The sequence below is a fragment of the Perca fluviatilis genome, chromosome 19 (assembly GCF_010015445.1).
Source record: "Perca fluviatilis chromosome 19, GENO_Pfluv_1.0, whole genome shotgun sequence".
Classification (NCBI taxonomy): domain Eukaryota; kingdom Metazoa; phylum Chordata; class Actinopteri; order Perciformes; family Percidae; genus Perca; species Perca fluviatilis.
The window spans coordinates 3,025,676-3,043,175 of record NC_053130.1 but is presented as its reverse complement, the minus strand read 5'-3'; the positions used below and the strand labels follow the sequence as shown (position 1 = coordinate 3,043,175).

Below are 17,500 nucleotides of genomic sequence, written 5' to 3'. Positions count from 1 at the left end.
TAAATCAGGTTTTAATGTTAACCCTTAAATGTGAATCAGTCAGTCCTTTGGGATGAACTGTATCTGTGGATGGCTACCTTAGTGACTACATTACTTACTGGCCAGTAATGGCCCGTTGGAATCATGTTAGACTTTTTAATTTTTCAAAAATTAACAATAATTTGGAGGCCCCCCCTGGAGTGACTCGGAGGACCCCCCCCTGGGGGTCCCGGACCCCCAGTTGAAGATCCCTGCTCTATAACATGGATGTTATGGAGTTATCTTAGATATTTTTCTACTTTCTATCTGTAACTCTTCCACCAGTGTTCAGGATTCTCTCTCTCTCTCTCTGTCTCTCTCTCTGTCTCTCTGTCTCTCTCTCTGTCTCTCTGTCTCTCTGTCTCTCTCTCTGTCTCTCTGTCTCTCTGTCTCTCTCTCTGTCTCTCTCTCTCTCTCTGCTCTCTCTCTCTCTCTCTGTCTCTCTCTCTCTCTCTCTGTCTCTCTCTCTCTCTCTGTCTCTCTCTCTCTCTCTCTCTCTCTCATTCACTTTTCTCTCTCTGCCTGTCTATACGTGTCCATCGCCCTGTCTATCTGTCTTCTAAACTCTCTGTCTCTCTCTGCCCGTCTGTCTGCCTCCATCTCGCGTTCTGTCTCTCTGCCTGTCGATGTGTCACTCGACCTCTTCTGTCCTGCTGCCAGTCTGTCTCTCTCTCTCTCTCTCTCTCTCTCTCTCTCTCCTCTCTCTCTCTCTCTCTCTCTCTCTCTCTCCTCTCTCTCTCTCTCTCTCTCTGTCTCTCTCTCTCTCTCTCTCTCTCTCCCCTGTCTCTGTCTCTGTCTCTCTCTCTCTCTCTCTCTGCTGGTCCGTCTCTCCGGGCCTCTCTTGTCAGGATTATATTGTTTCAGGTTGGCCAACATGGACGCCCGTGGTGGGGAAACAAAATGTTCCTCTCAGCACAAAGCCGCTCAAATCCGCAGACCTCATCCCCCCCCCCCCCACAGCAGATCCTGATTACAGAAAGCTTGTTGGCGGGCTTAAGACCGACAGACAGACAGACAGGAGGACATACGGGAAGATAAACAGACAGACAGGACGACTCTGAATGTCTCTGTAGCTGGATGGTTAACTCACTGATGAGTTTATTGGCTTTTTAGCAGACTTACTAGTCAACCTACTCGCTTCGCTAAACTGACCCTTCAGCTCACCGATCGGCTGATTGGCTGCTGTCCAGCTGATTGGCTGCTGTCCAGCTGATTGGCTGCTGTCCAGCTGATTGGCTCAGTGAAAGCTGACAGTCTGTCGGTGTCATTCAATGACTCGTAAACTTAATGAGCGCTTCGGCGGCTAGCCGATGAACTCGTTGCAACTTATTATAGTCAAGTAACTGCGGACTGTCTGGTCTCGCATTGCCAGACCCTCCTCCACAGCGCTGCGGAGGAGGGTCTGAGCTAGTCCACACAGCATTCCTGGATGGGAGAAAAACGTGCTCTGGTTTATTGGCATGGCATATACCCACGGTGCCTCTGCAAAATAGCCTCTGGAAGGAACTTGTTTTGGTGGAACATGTGTACGTTCAAAAGTAGTTTTAGTCGTGCAACAGAAAAGTCAAGGTATTGGTATTGAACATTTTTGAATGAAACCCAACCCTAGTCATAAGCCCTATTCAAGAAGTAGTAGTAGTAGTAGTAGTAGTAGTAGTAGTAGGCAAGGCAATTTTAACACAGTCAAAAATTAATACAAATTGAAAACAAGAATAAAAACAATGAATACAAAATTAAAAACAATTAAAAGTAGATTAAATACAAGTGTAAATTCATAATGGAGTGCAATGAATTAACAAAAGGCAGTGTTAAAAAGAAAGGCCTTCAGCCTTGATTTTAGAAGAGCTGAGATTAGGTGCCGACCTGCAGTTTACCGGAAGTTTGTTCCAGATGTGTGGACCGTAAGAGCTGAACGCAGCTTCCCCCTTTTTTGTTCCGACTCTGGGGATGGCAAGCAGACCCGTCCCCAAAAATCTCTGCGGCTCGTAGTTTAGTAGCAGATTTTGAACGGAAAAATGGTCCTAAGCCCCAAAATCAATTAATGTCAACTAATGTCATAATCAAGACAACCCAAACGGTGTCAACCTAATGACAGAAGTCAAGTTTATAACATTTATGACACGTTCAGGACAGTGTGATGTCATAGTTATGACCGTGTCATGTCACGATTATGTCGATACCTTCAAGTGAAGTGTTACCGTACGTTCTTCGCGGTGTCTTAGTGTGCAACGTGGGACTAATATCACCTGGAGACCTCTAGTAATTTGTCATAATTGAAAGGTTGTTTGCTGCCATGTCTGTAATTGGTCAAATAAAGCTTCCTGCCACAAATTACAGACCATGTTAATGTTAATTTAACAGGGACAAATGCATAGAACATTGCTTTATAAAGAATACAAAGTAGATGCCATGCGTACAGGTTTATAGCCATGACTAATTTGCAACCCCTGTCCCTGGTTAGGCTTTTTAAAATTAAAACAGAAATTACAGAGTATTAATATAAAAATGTTATATTAAAATACATACAATAAATACATCCCATACATGAAAATAAAATATGAACTTAAATGAATGTAGAAATCACTATAAAACAGAGTTTAGACACATTTAACAATACAAGAACACAAAAGTGTGCGTATGTCTGTGCATGCTAACATATGCAGCATTATGTTTGTATGAATTGTGTTGTATCTTGTACAGTCAGTGTTCACAGAGTTGTTTCAGTTTCAGCCATTGCTTTAAATGTCTATTAAAATCTCTTTGATTCTTGGCTGCCTTGGCAGTTGTAAATGTAAGTTTTGATAGAAAGTTGCACTGCCTTTTTCCGTTGTATTTTAATCGTTTAATGGTCTTTGTTTCTCTGATTTGTCATTGCAGCCTTAACCGCCTACACGTACCTCACCATCTTCGACCTGTTCAGGTGAGTGGCTTCATCTCTGTGTGCAGCAGCATCATCATCATCTCACTAGCTTTGAATACAAATATCGTACAACCAAGTTTTTGAACGGAGACAAAAAGAAAAAGAAGTATTTTAATTAGTGCTGTCAAACGATTAAGATATTTAATCGCGATTAATCGCATTAATGTCATAGTTAACTCGCGATTAATCGCACATTTTTATCTATTCTAAATGTCCCTTGATTTCTTTTCGTCCCATTATTAATGTATTTTTTGTTAATGAAAGTTCGGATGGTGAATGAATGAACAACACACAGCACAGCAACACAATCCCTTTTTCTTTTCCTTTTGAGTCTGACCATCTCAGCGCCACCTTTCCCTTTTTTCTTTTTTGGTTTTCCATCATCCAGTCCTTCCAGAAAAAGGCAGCTGTCGTTTCTGTTTTGGAATCGTTTGGAGGATTTGGTTTCAAATCCGATCATCACTTCCCAATTTAACATGCGCGAGTTGTGGTTTCCGTAGCGGCCAGGCGCTTGTTGTGTTGCAGCCGTGCAGCGCAGTAAGCGGCGCTCTAGCGTGGCTTTATTTTACGTTGAAAAAGCTGTAAAACTGCAAACCACCGTTGAATCAAAATAAAACGTTCCTCTTATTTGTGAAAATCGGCATGTGGACCCGTTTCAACTCCACCCCTCGAAGAATCGGAATCAAGAACCGATGAGAACCGGGATCGGAAGGAAGAATCGAATTGGAATCAGAATCGTTAAAATCCAAACGATGCCCATCCCTACCCACTCAGCACATGACAGACAAGACCAACAACAAGGGAGAGGGAAAACAGACAGCACCATGACAGATATACAGTACAGGCCAAAAGTTTGGACACACCTTCTCATTCAATGCGTTTCCTTTTTATTTTCATGACTATTTACATTGTAGATTCTCACTGAAGGCATCAAAACTATGAATGAACACATATGGGATTATGTACTTAACAAAAAAGTGTGAAATAACTGAAAACATGTCTTATATTTTAGATTCTTCAAAGTAGTCACCCTTTGCTTTTTTTGATAACTCTGCAAACCCTTGGTGTTCTCTCAATGAGCTTCATGAGGTAGTCACCTGAAATGGTTTTACCTTCACAGGTGTGCTTTGTCAGGGTTAATTAGTGGAATTATTTCCCTTATTAATAAAAAAAGCAAAGGGTGGCTACTTAGAGGAATCTAAAATATAAGACATGTTTTCAGTTATTTCACACTTTTTTGTTAAGTACATAATTCCATATGTGTTCATTCATAGTTTTGATGCCTTCAGTGAGAATCTACAATGTAAATAGTCATGAAAATAAAAAGGAAACGCATTGAATGAGAAGGTGTGTCCAAACTTTTGGCCTGTACTGTATTACGAAAATGCGGGGATTATGAAATCATGCAAGCGCCGCATATTTTGCGCGGAAATCGGCAATATATGCGGCGAAAGTGCGGCATATTTGAAAAAATGCTGCCCCCCGCATAAAAATGCGGACTTTGGCTGATTATGCGTTGCATTATGCGATCGCATAATCACGATTTTCTGGAGGGACTGATCATCAGACTCACCCACTGTCTGTTAACATAGACTTTACATCATAGGCCGACCAGGGCTATGCCATTCACAACACATTTCAGAAAATCCTATACATGGTTGTGACCGTTAGTGCTTTCTGATCAGCCCGTGCTTGTATTGAAATAATACTAGTTGTTGCAACAGCACGTGAAAAAAAATACACGTCTGCTATGCCAAAAAGAACGTTAATGTTGCGATAAAAAACAAATTGACGCTGTTAAAATGGGTTTGCGTTAACGCTGTTAATAACTCGTTTAACTGACAGCACTAATTTTAATGAAAGAGCAGTGTCCCAAAGATGCCATTTATTGTTCCAGCTCCTTAAATGGAAATATTTACTGCTTTATTTTGACTCGTATGATAGAAAATAGAATCTAATTGATTACTTTTAAATCTGTTATTTGGACAGGGGGGGCATTTAAAGACCTATCAGGCTCTGGGAAATTGTAATTGTCATCATTTTCAAATTTTCTATAGAGCGAGCAAACAGTCAATAAATCATGTTTGTCAGATTAATCAATAATGAAAATAACCATTACGCGTCAGTCTGCTCAGCTGTGCTGAGATTTGCTGTTTGGATGGAGAATTTCCACTCATGAAAAATTTATTTTGTTATTATAATGAATAAAACATAAATAAAAAAGAGGCGGTGAACTTTAGCTGACCCCTCTCTGTTGTTTGTGGTTTCATTGTCTACCTTTTGTCTCTCACGGTCTCTCTTCTTTCGGTCTTATTTTCCTCTTTCTCCCCTCCTCTCCCTGCAGTTTGATCACCTGTCTCATCAGTTCCTGGGTGACCATGAAGAAGCCGAGTCAGCTCTACTCGTTTGGGTGAGTTCACCACAATTATCCCCTCTTTCAGCGTATAGTTTATATCCATATCGGTATAAGCCCCATCTGTGATTGTTTACACATGTACACACACACACACACACACACACACACACACACACACACACACACACACACACAGTAAACACAGATGTAGCATTGACAGAAAAGCTTCAGTTACTCTACTCTGGATCAGTCGATGGGTCATGAACGTGTGTGTGTGTGTGTGTGTGTGTGTGTGTGTGTGTGTGTGTGTGTGTGTGTGTGTGTGTGTGTGTGTGTGTGTGTGTGTGTGTGTGTGTGTGTGTGTGTGCGCGCACAGCTGACAGGCGACCTCTGACCTTGAGGTGGGGAAGAGTGAACGAGAAGAAATCTGCTTTTCAGCTTCACTTGGCTCCCATAATACCTCTGTTTGTGTTTGTGTTTGTGTTTGTGTTGTGTGTGTGTGTGTGTGTGTGTGTGTGTGTGTGTGTGTGTGTGTGTGTGTTTTGATAGACTTCCATTAACAGAACAATGGCTCAGCAGCAGATCGCCCAGTTTAACCAGCAGCAGCATTTGGGACTCCGTAGGAGCAGAGCCAGGTTGTTCTATAGCTACTACAGGTGCAAGGATGTTTTTAGTGAAATGTTGCCCTGGTGACTTCAACCTGCAGCATAAAAGAACATTATAATGTAATGTTCTTATAATCATTACAATAACAATTATAATCTTCTGTGAGGTGTTGTGGAAGACAGGTATTCATATTCAAGGCATTCACCTTTTCAACTTCTTCAATGAGATTGAAACAAACTCACTTATCTACACACAAGTTGTCCTAAATTGCTCATTTCAACATTATCCATCTCACCTGATTGTGGAAGACACCGATGATGATATGAGTCAGACGGCAGGTTTTCTATGTGGCGCCGTATAGATTAACCACACTCTGTTGGCAGGGCAGAGCGAGACCTTTGACCCAGCAGCATGGAGGCGATGGAGCCAAATGGTGCGCTAACTAAGTGTTTGACGGGAGAGGGAGTGTGTATGGGAGTCGAGTGTGTGTTTGTGTGTGTGTGTGTTTGTGTGTGACCGTCTGTCCTGCAGACCCAGTAAACATGGACAACCTATTAACCCCAAGTTGTCTGTTCATTGGCTCATCGGTTGAACAAATGGTCCATCTTTTAGACACACACACACACACACACACACACACACACACACACACACACACACACACACACACACACACACACAAAAAAGGGGCCTCACACTTACAGCATGTCCTATATATGCTGTAGTCCATACCCACGACCTTCCACTTCCTGGATTGCTTCTTTTTCGGCTGGATGTGCGTCCCCCTTCCTCTGTGTTGGCGTTCTAACCTGCGGCTGGTTTGTGAGGACTATGGTTACCTGCTCCTCAGATCTCTGCAGGGTAAATCCAGACAGCTAGCTAGACTATCTGTCCAATCTGAGTTTTCTGTTGCACGACTAAAACTACTTTTGAACGTCCACATGTTCCACCAAAACAAGTTCCTTCCAGAGGCTATTTAGCAGAGGCACCGTGGCTCCGCCCGGTGCTTAGCGCCGCCTGAGACGATTGTGATTGGTTCAAAGAAATACCAATAAACCAGAGCACGTTTTTCTCCCATCCAGGAATGCTGTGTGGACTAACCAGACCCTCCTCCGCAGCGCTGTGGAGGAGGAGTTTTTTGTCTGATGTGTTTTTCTAAAATATTAGAGCACAACTTGTTTGTTTTGATTATTCACACTTCATCATCATTTTTGATTATGTCATGATATCCAGTAGTGCTTACATTTCATTCACAATGGTCTTAAAAATCTTAGAGTCTTAAATTTGACTGTGGTGAAATCTGCAGAAACCTTGTAATTTTGGATCTGAGAACATCAGATGTAGTCAGTAAGTAGGACGAATGTGGAGGCCTTGTAATGGGAGTAGAGAAGGGTGGACAACTTGTTTGAGACTCTAACACTGTAATAACTTCCAGTTGACTCTGCAGAATGAACTCTGAGATCTTATTGGTCCATCTCGGTCTCCTTGAAAATCCAGTGAATCCTCAACAATGGATTTTCTCAGTATTTACGTCTAGTTATGTAAGTCTTCTTCACCCTGTGCATGTACACGGTGACATGAATACTTAAATCCCTTCACATAGCTCGGTCAGAAGCTCTCAGCTGGGCGGTATTATGCAGCTGGAGCGCAGCAGAGCATCAGATCACTGACAGCGAGCGCCAGGTTTAACCTCTCTAAGCCCAGCGGACCGCTCACCGAGACAAAGCTGCTCATCCGGGACAGACTGCACAAGGCTCGACCCCCGTGACCCCATGACCGGGTCAGGGGGTCAGCAACAGTTTCAACCGTGCAGCGGCCCCATACCAGCATTTTGCGTTTTTAAAATATTTACGTGCTTGTAATTTCATCCTTGTGAGTTGTTATTTTAAATGACGTGATTGTTTGTTCGACCAACTAAAATTCATCATCTTGCAGAAATCCGTTATTGATTCCGCAACTTTTTTTTTTTTTCACTTAATTTCCAAAATAGTTTACAGATATTCAGTCACTGCAATAAGTAAACAAATAAGATACAAAAATATTACAAATAATATAATATTAAAGTAAAAATAAAAGTAATAGTCTAACCAGGGGAAATAAAAGATAAAAAGAGACACTCAAAAAATATATATATATATATATAGAGAGAGAGAGAGAGAGAGAGAGGGAGAGAGAGCCAGCCTTCTTAAAAACTTTCTTTAGATACATTTGGGTCCTATCTTCCTACCCGGGGCAGCGCAAAGCCCGATGCAAGTGTCTTTGCTAGTTTAAATAGCAAATGCACCTGCACCCATCTGAGGCCCTGGTCTTACAGGGAGGTGTGTTCAGGTGCATTCTGGGCGTGCTGGTCTTACAGGGAGGTGTGTTCAGGTGCATTCTGGGCGTGCTGGTCTTACAGGGAGGTGTGTTCAGGTGCATTCTGGGCGTGCTGGTCTTACAGGGAGGTGTGTTCAGGTGCATTTTGGCGTGCTGGTCTTACAGGGAGGTGTGTTCAGGTGCATTCTGGGCGTGCTGGTCTTACAGGGAGGTGTGTTCAGGTGCATTCTGGGCGTGCTGGTCTTACAGGGAGGTGTGTTCAGGTGCATTCTGGGCGTGCTCGTCTTACAGGGAGGTGTGTTCAGGTGCATTCTGGGCGTGCTGGTCTTACAGGGAGGTGTGTTCAGGTGCATTCTGGGCGTGCTGGTCTTACAGGGAGGTGTGTTCAGGTGCCTTCTGGGAGTATTGCTATCTTGAGGCTGCGGGAAGTATCAAAAACCTGGTCTAAAGTCAATAACGAAGGAATTTCATTGTTATTTTAACAGAGCATTAGTAAAATGCTCCTAGGCTCGTGCACAGCAGCACACACACTATGCTTGTTACACACACAGGGACGCACAGCAACACACACACACACACACACACACACACACACACACATGCAGAAGATTACAAATAAAAATATTAGGGTGCAAATCCTCCATCATAACAGCAATGCTCCAAGGTCCAAACGCGCCTGGCTTTTAAAGGGAATGGGAGACGATCTCTGATTGGTTGATGAATGGGAGATGATCTCTGATTGGTTGATTGCATGTTACGCCCAAAACACACCTCTGATTAATGAAGACAGTAAGGACAACCCTTTAGAACCAGGCGCCCGGCACACAGACACTTTTTTTACCTCCGTTAAATCTAGCAAAAGTGGATTTGGACACGCCCTAAACACACCTGCGCCAGGCGCTTCAAGCTACCAGTAACATAGCTCAAGCACGCTGATCGTCTGATCGAGACTGTTTTCCCAAGAAGGCGCCTGCCTGTATACATGACCGCTACTGTCTTTATAATCTATCTTTTTAATAAACTGTCTGTACACTTACAAAGTTTTCAATGCTTCACTTTCCATGTAGGGACCCTCACTATGCTACTAAGTGTGGTGCTATTTTGAGCCTCATTAGTGGTGTAGAAATAGAGATTTACCCTCTTCCCCCAAAGCTAGCGTTAGAAGCTAATCACCGGTTTGCGGTAGCTTGTAACAAAGCTAGAGACACACTAGACTCGGTACACATGTGTTATTAACCCCTAGGTTCATTTTGCGCCAGAATTGTCCTTTTAATAAACACGGGACTGTTTAACTACTAGTTAACACTACACTTGGCAGCAGGTAACGTTAGCCTACCGTTAGCTAGTTAACACTACACTTGGCAGCAGGTAACGTTAGCCTACCGTTAGCTAGTTAACACTACACTTGGCAGCAGGTAACGTTAGCCTACCGTTAGCTAGTTAACACTACACTTGGCAGCAGGTAACGTTAGCCTACCGTTAGCTAGTTAACACTACACTTGGCAGCAGGTAATGTTAGCCTACCGTTAGCTAGTTAACACTACACTTGGCAGCAGTTAACGTTAGCCTACCGTTAGCTAGTTAACACTACACTTGGCAGCAGTTAACGTTAGCCTACCGTTAGCTAGTTAACACTACACTTGGCAGCAGTTAACGTTAGCCTACCGTTAGCTAGTTAACACTACACTTGGCAGCAGGTAACGTTAGCCTACCGTTAGCTAGCAGCTGGAGTAAACACGGTCACAATGCTGACAGCTAAACGGTGTAAAAGTGTGTCTGTATTTCACTGGAGAGGAACGTACGACGGTGTGCTGCTGCTGTTGTCGGAAAAACAACACAGATGTTGCGTTCACTTGAAACTCGCCTCGCCAGCCTCATGCTGCATTCAAAGTTATTGTAAAATACCCTTTTCCCATCCAGTGGTTGTTTCGTTTAACAGGAATTTACTGGTGAAATAAGTTATTACATTTTTAATAAATAATTTAATTTTGACCCTGTGGCCTTAGCAATAAACAAGCCGTTCCTTAATGTCGACAATGTGTCTCTCTCTCTCTCTCTCTCTCTCTCTCTCTCTCTCTCTCTCTGCTCTCTCTCTCGCTCTCTCTCTCTCCAGGTTTGACAGACTGGAGGTTTTGGCGGTTTTTGCGTCCACTGTTCTCGTCCAGCTCGGAGCCTTGTTCATCCTGAAGGAGAGGTGTGTATGTCGTCCCTAACACATACACACTCACACAAAGCACATACATACAACTCACACAAAGCACATACACACTCAAGCACATACACACTTAACTCAGAGATGTCGACCTTAACAAAGAGACAACGAAGGAGAAAGAACGAGTGATTCATTTTTTTTAAGTCAGCATTTAGAGCCAGGTTAAGACCCTGTCTGTTTTTGTAGATTTTTTTTTTTGTCTGCGTCTCTTCCTTTGTCTCACTCACTCTGTCTCTCTCGATTAAAATTTCAATTATTTCCTTCTTTCTTTTCTCAGCGTTACGGCAGAATTATATTTCCAAAGCAATACACAAAATATTTCCAGTTGTTTCTTTCTTTTGTCATATTATTCGAGCGCTTTGCTCCTCCTCTCAGGGTGCATGTTTTGCTGTCTCCAGTCGCGGCTCTACTTTGCCATCAAACTAAACGCAATAATTGGACCCCGGGATAGTCTGGACCCATCTGCACGATCCAACAAAACGTTTTCATTCATTACAACCCCGATAATTCAGCAACAATGCTGTCTTGGAGCACAGATTCATGTCACACACAATTCTTTTTAGTCCTGTGTGTTTCTCATCTGGCCACAAACTGAAAAAGTCTAGAAAAAAAGGCCCAAATTTATATTTTCATGTGACAGTGGTTGAATTGAACTAAGTATATTTACTCAAGTGCTGTACTTAAGTAACCTGACTCCACCAGATGGATCACTTTGCATTTTGCTCGGCATATCCATCTGGGAACTTTCCGTTGGAGAACTTTTGGGAAGGGGCGAGAATCCTGGTTAGCTGATTGGATAAACCATCTGTCTATCAGCACCTATAGTTGGTGATAGACGGGGCCAAATCAACCAATCAGATCAAACCTCTTGGCCGAAACCAGTCGGGAGAAGAGCAGAAACATCTATTCCTCCGAGAAAAGCCATTCTTTCAATGATGGAGTACTTTCTGATTCAGATAAAACTTGCTGAACAGTCGCTTCTCGTTGCGTCACCCCTAAACCTGCCTCAAAACTCAACGCTGATTGGTCGGTCATTTGGCGAACTGCTCCAAATTTTCTCTATCTCGAGATGCCAGACTGATCTGCGAGTAGAAAACTGGAGCTCGCCAGATCAGGACGCTCTCACGAGGCTAGTACTTAAGCACAATTCGGAGGTACTTGTTAGGGTTCAAGCCTCGAAGGGGTAGAACCCTGTTGATTTTGGTCTGGTTCATTATTATTATTATTTGTCGTCTTATGAGTAAAACGCCCATCACGGTGGACTCTTTTTTCGTAGAGCACATTGAGCTGCATATTCAAAATTCAAGTCTTATGGAGTGAGGGGCGTGGCCTTTCAAAAATCACGTTTTTTAAAATCTTGATTATAGCGCCACCATCTGGCAAAAACTGGGCTCGTATTTCTTGGGAGCTGACTGCGCATCATTTCCCAGTCATTGGTGCCAAGTTTCGTGTTTCTAGCTCAATCCAGCTCACGGCAGTTTGAGCCACAGTGGAAGATGACTAATAATAATAATAATAGTAATAGTAATAATAATAATAATAATAATAATAATAATAATAATAATAAACCGGAGCAAAAACAATAGCCCGGAGGGGTTTGAAGCCTTATAAAAGGAGTGGTCTCCCTCTTAAATCACAGGAAGGTTGTTGCTCGCAGTTTTGAACCCATTAAATTAACATGAAACACACTTTTAAAGTCTAAAGAAACCTGCTAAACCGTGTGTGTGTGTGTGTGTGTGTGTGGGGGGTTAGGGTTAGGGTTAGGGTAAGAATTTGTTTTTTTATTTTTAGAGCTGTGGGAATGTCACTGCATGGCTGTGTCTACCATGACTGACACATACACACACACACACACACACACACACACACACACACACACACACACACACACACACACACACACACTCTCACACCTCCAGGCGCCCTGGGGTTGTCTTGCGGTCATTTCTCAGGGAAGGGAGGGGTACATTTCCAGAAACACACACACACACAAATGCAGGTCAAGCAGTTGACATGCTGCCTGATAGCAACAGTACTGATGCTTCAGACTTGAACTTGAAGACACTTTCAAACTTGGTGGAGGATTGAAACCCAACTGCCCTCTGCGTCTCTTGTCTGTGGAGTCTAAAGAGACTAAAGGGTCATTTAGTTCATCTTAACCTGTTGTTAGCTGTCATTTCGGAGGCTGTGTATAATGTGATATATGATACATCCGGGGCTCCGTTGTTGCTGATTTTTTTGTTGTTGAAATTGTTAATTAATTACATTTTTTACACTGAGAAAGGATAACTTTTAACCCACTAGTTCATTTGCAGTTTTTACCTTGTTGCCTCATGTGTTTTCCCTCGGTTTGTGAAAGACTGCGGGTATTTTGGCGAGGAGTTTAGACATCACTCCTCATGAAAATGTTGCGTTTTGTGTCTCTTTGTAGTCGTGTTGAGTCTCTTTTTGGTCATTTTGGGTCTCTTTGTAGTCGGTTTGTGTACCTTTTGAGGTAGTTTTGCGTCTCTTTTTCACATCATCTTGGACCGTTATTATCACCATGTCTGTGTGTAAAGCAGGGATGCACCGAATCCAGGATTCGGCCTCGGATTCGGCTGAATTTTGGGCTTTTTGACGGGATTCGGTTTCTGCCGAACATTAGAAATTGTTTCCCAGCGAACCGAACCCTACACTTGCACGCTACGCTACGCTGGTCACCGTAACGACGGCGCCGTTGATTACAGGAAGGTGTTTACGTAGGTGGAGCGTTCAATGCAGCAGGCTGTGAGAAAGTGGACATGGATCTGGTTCAATGCTGCAGGCTGTGAGAAAGTGGACATGGATCTGGTTCAATGCAGCAGGCTGTGAGAAAGTGGACATGGATCTGGTTCAATGCAGCAGGCTGTGAGGAAGTGGACATGGATCTGGTTCAATGCAGTAGGCTGTGAGGAAGTGGACATGGATCTGGTTCAATGCAGCAGGCTGTGAGAAAGTGGACATGGATCTGGTTCAATGCAGCAGGCTGTGGGAAAGTGGACATGGATCTGGTTCAGTGCAGCAGGCTGTGAGAAAGTGGACATGGATCTGGTTCAGTGCAGCAGGCTGTGAGAAAGTGGACATGGATCTGGTTCAATGGAGCAGGCTGTGAGGAAGTGGACATGGATCTGGTTCAATGGAGCAGGCTGTGAGGAAGTGGACATGGATCTGGTTCAATGGAGCAGGCTGTGAGGAAGTGGACATGGATCTGGTTCAATGGAGCAGGCTGTGAGGAAGTGGACATGGATCTGGTTCAATGGAGCAGGCTGTGAGGAAGTGGACATGGATCTGGTTCAATGGAGCAGGCTGTGAGGAAGTGGACATGGATCTGGTTCAATGCAGTAGGCTGTGAGGAAGTGGACATGGATCTGGTGAGCAGAAGAAGTTGTTGTTTGGCAGTACTTTCAGTCAAAAGAAGGCCATTCAAGTCCAGCTACATGTTCAGTTTGTTCAATGCTGATTGGTCTGGTGGTGGCGAGGACCCTAAACTATACACAACATGGCCGCTGTTATAACATCTGGTATCAAAACATCCGAAAGAATACGAGCTGTGCATGAAGGAATCTCCAGAAAGGAGCCAGAATGCAGCAACTTCAGGTACGGCAAAGGAAGGACAGTCACTGTTGAAAACTTGTGTTAACCAGACGACCATTACCAGCTTTGCTAGCCCTACACCGAACAGTCATAATAGTTTTTCCCACTTGTCTTCCTGGCATAATGTTCCCTATACGTTTTTACACCGTTAAAATAAAATAAAATGAAAAATACTCTGCTGTTGACGTTGTTTACTTCATTAATTTGTTTACTGTGTTAATGGACTGAGGATGGGAGCAGGATTTTGTATTGGATTCGGCAGAATCTGAACCAGTGGATTCGGTATTCGGCGGAACCCCCAAAAATCTGGATGTGTAAAACGCTGGAAAAGCTAGAGAAGTCCAAATACAGTCATCTTAGATCTAATGTTAGATCTGGGATCAGATCTTAGCACTGATGAAAATGTGATGCATATACTGTATGAATGAATTAATTGTATAAATTATAATATAAAAAATAAATTTTCAGACTTTCATTGACTGCTACGAACAATAAGATGGTATTAAATTACTTTCTATGTGGTTTTAAAAGGTCTTCATGAAGTCTTTTAGTTCACTTGGTGAACCCTGAAGACGAGTATCGCACATGCACGCACGCACACGCGCGTGCACGCACACACGTGCCATTTTTCTTTTTACATGCATGTGTATGTGTGGCGTTGGCAGTACGTGGGTTTCCTGTTTTCTCTCTGTTTGTTCGCTCCTTGTCTCCTTTGATTTATTTCAATTGTCTCAGTCACTCTCTCTCACCTTTCACACACACACACACACACACACACACACACACACACACACACACACACACACAGACAGAGTCAGCGTAGTCCCACCTGGCCAGTGTTGTTGACCATGTTTGTTTCTGTTTTGTCAGTGTGGAGCGCTTCATGGAGCAGCCTGAGGTCCATACGTAAGTATTTCTCCTTCTCACAAACACACAAATTCCCTGATCACATTCATTCTTAAATAAACACACACAACATGATGTACTCCCGTGTGTCCCTCTGTCACACACACACACACACACACACACACACACACACACACACACACACACACACACACGCAGTGCCAGCTGTTGTAGGAACAGAACATCCCAAATATTTGGGTCAGAATTACACAGTTGGAGTCAGACTGACTGACAGCGACATGCTTGTTGTTAATTTCTTACACTGTGTGTGTGTGTGTGTGTGTGTGTGTGTGTGTGTGGGACACAAGCAGAGTTAATTAAACACAGGCAGACTGTGTTGAACACTCGCCTCAGTGTGACATCATCTCTGTCTGAGTGAGAACCAACGGCAAACGTTTGTGAACAGCTTGTACGGTGAAGAAAAAGAAAAGGGGAAACCAAAGGTTTTCATCGTAAGCGAGAGAGTTTGCAGAGTTTTTAGCCCTCCTCAAAACTCAAATAATATTTGGTGCCTCCGCATCATACAGAGCCATACGTAAACTGTAGACGCAGATTTCTGCTGATCACCTTTCCATGCAACTCAGAATGTTAACACATCTCCACCTAAGGCAGAAAAACAGTCCGCTGACATGCTACGTTTTGGTTTTTAAGCGGATTTTTGAGCCAAAATTGATGTCTGTGCACTAGGGCTGGGCAATGTGGAGAAAAACAGATAACACGATATTCTTGACCAAATATATCGATATTGCGGCGATATTCTAGGGTTGACAATTGGGGCTTTAACAAAATATCTTCACACTTAGATTTTAGATAAATAATCATCAGTAATGTGGATATAATGACTAAGTGGGGGAAAAGGCAAATCATAGAACAGTTACAACAGTCTGGTAAGTTCAGAAAAGTACATCAATTTACTGTAATGCAGCCTTTAAAACCAGGAAAAGACAACACGATATTACGATATCCAAAATCTAAGATGATATCTAGTCTCATATCACGATATCGATATAATATCGATATATTGCCCAGCTCTACCGTGCACACAAGTGTTATTATCTCAAGTAGAAAGAACTAATTTCAGTTTAAACTAACACGCCCGAACCAAAATATCTCATCAACATCCTGGTGTACTGGGCGTAAACAGGAGGCAGCGTGGAGACTCCGCCCCCCTGCTGGTAGTTGCCATGGTAACGTTCGTAGCTTTAAGTCTCAGAGAACGAGACGTTGTGACCGATGAGAGCCAATCAGGACGGAGAAACGTTGGCGTCGTTTGCAGCCGTTGAGACTGAAACAAAAGCCCGCAGATTCCCAACCAAAACGGGTCAGAAGGGTTTCCAAATGTCTCTGGTTTAGGGGCTCGGAAACGCCAGAGCAGGGGGAATGAGAGGGGGAAACGCCAGAGCAAGGGGAATGAGAGGGGGAAACGCCAGAGCAGGGGGAATGAGAGGGGGAACCAGAGCAAGGGGAATGAGAGGGGAAACACTAGAGCAGGGGAATGAGAGGGGAAACGCCAGAGCAAGGGGGAATGAGAGGGGGAAACGCCAGAGCAGGGGGAATGAGAGGGGGAAACGCCAGAGCAAGGGGGATGAGAGGGGGAAACACTAGAGCAGGGGGAATGAGAGGGGGAAACGCCAGAGCAAGGGGGATGAGAGGGGGAAACACTAGAGCAGGGGGAATGAGAGGGGGAAACGCCAGAGCAGGGGAAACACCAGAGCAGGGGGATGAGAGGGGAAACGCCAGAGCGGGGGGATAGAGGGGAAACACTACAGAGCAAGGGGAATGAGAGGGGAAACGCCAGAGCAAGGGGGGATGAGAGGGGAAACACTAGAGCAGGGGGATGAGAGGGGAAACGCCAGAGCAGGGGGATGAGAGGGGGAAACACTAGAGCAGGGGGGATGAGAGGGGGAAACGCCAGAGCAGGGGGAATGAGTGGGGGAAACACCAGAGCAGGGGGAATGAGATAATATAGTACTGTGTATGGCATTGTGTTGTTATACAGTGAATAAATGACACTTAGCATGAATAAATTAGCAGTTAAGAGCAGTTAGAGTGCCCGGGTATGTATGTGAGTAGATTATTAATTAATTGCACAGTGAATGAGTGAGTGGCTTCCACTCCTTCCACTCCTTCCTGTCCTGGTCTGTCCTGGTCTGTCCTCTTTTCCTCCTCCCCCGAGTGAGGAGTTGTAGAGTATGATGGCATGAGGGACAAAGGAGTTCTTGAGTCTGTTGGTCCTCCCTCCACTTGGGGAAGGAGCAGCCTTCCACTGAACAGGCTCCTCTGGTTGCTGATGACGGTGTGCAGGGGCTGGCTGGCATTGTCAGTAATGTCCAGCAGTTTGTCTCCAGTGTCCTCCTCTTATCTCTGCCACTGGACAAACTGCTGGACATTACTGACAATTTGATTTTTTGAATTTTGATGAATAACGGGAATTGGCCTAATTCCGCTCTGCAGGCGTTGGTGGTGGTTTTTAGGGCCGCTCCCTCTTAGTCGATTAGTCGACTAATCGGTCGTTTTGGTCTTAGTCAACCTAGATGTCTTTAGTCCATTAGTC

At 43.9% G+C, this 17,500-nt stretch overlaps 1 protein-coding gene across 1 annotated transcript in view; it reads left to right on the top strand.

The window, feature by feature from the left end:
• The window catches only part of slc30a6 (solute carrier family 30 member 6), a 118,138-nt gene that overhangs the window by 33,949 nt on the left and 66,689 nt on the right, over positions 1-17,500 (top strand). The window contains exons 5-8 of the mRNA XM_039784696.1: positions 2,896-2,938; positions 5,283-5,348; positions 10,330-10,410; positions 14,911-14,946. Of these exons, the coding sequence (XP_039640630.1) occupies positions 2,896-2,938; positions 5,283-5,348; positions 10,330-10,410; positions 14,911-14,946 (226 nt within the window). The remainder of the gene's footprint in view (positions 1-2,895; positions 2,939-5,282; positions 5,349-10,329; positions 10,411-14,910; positions 14,947-17,500) is intronic.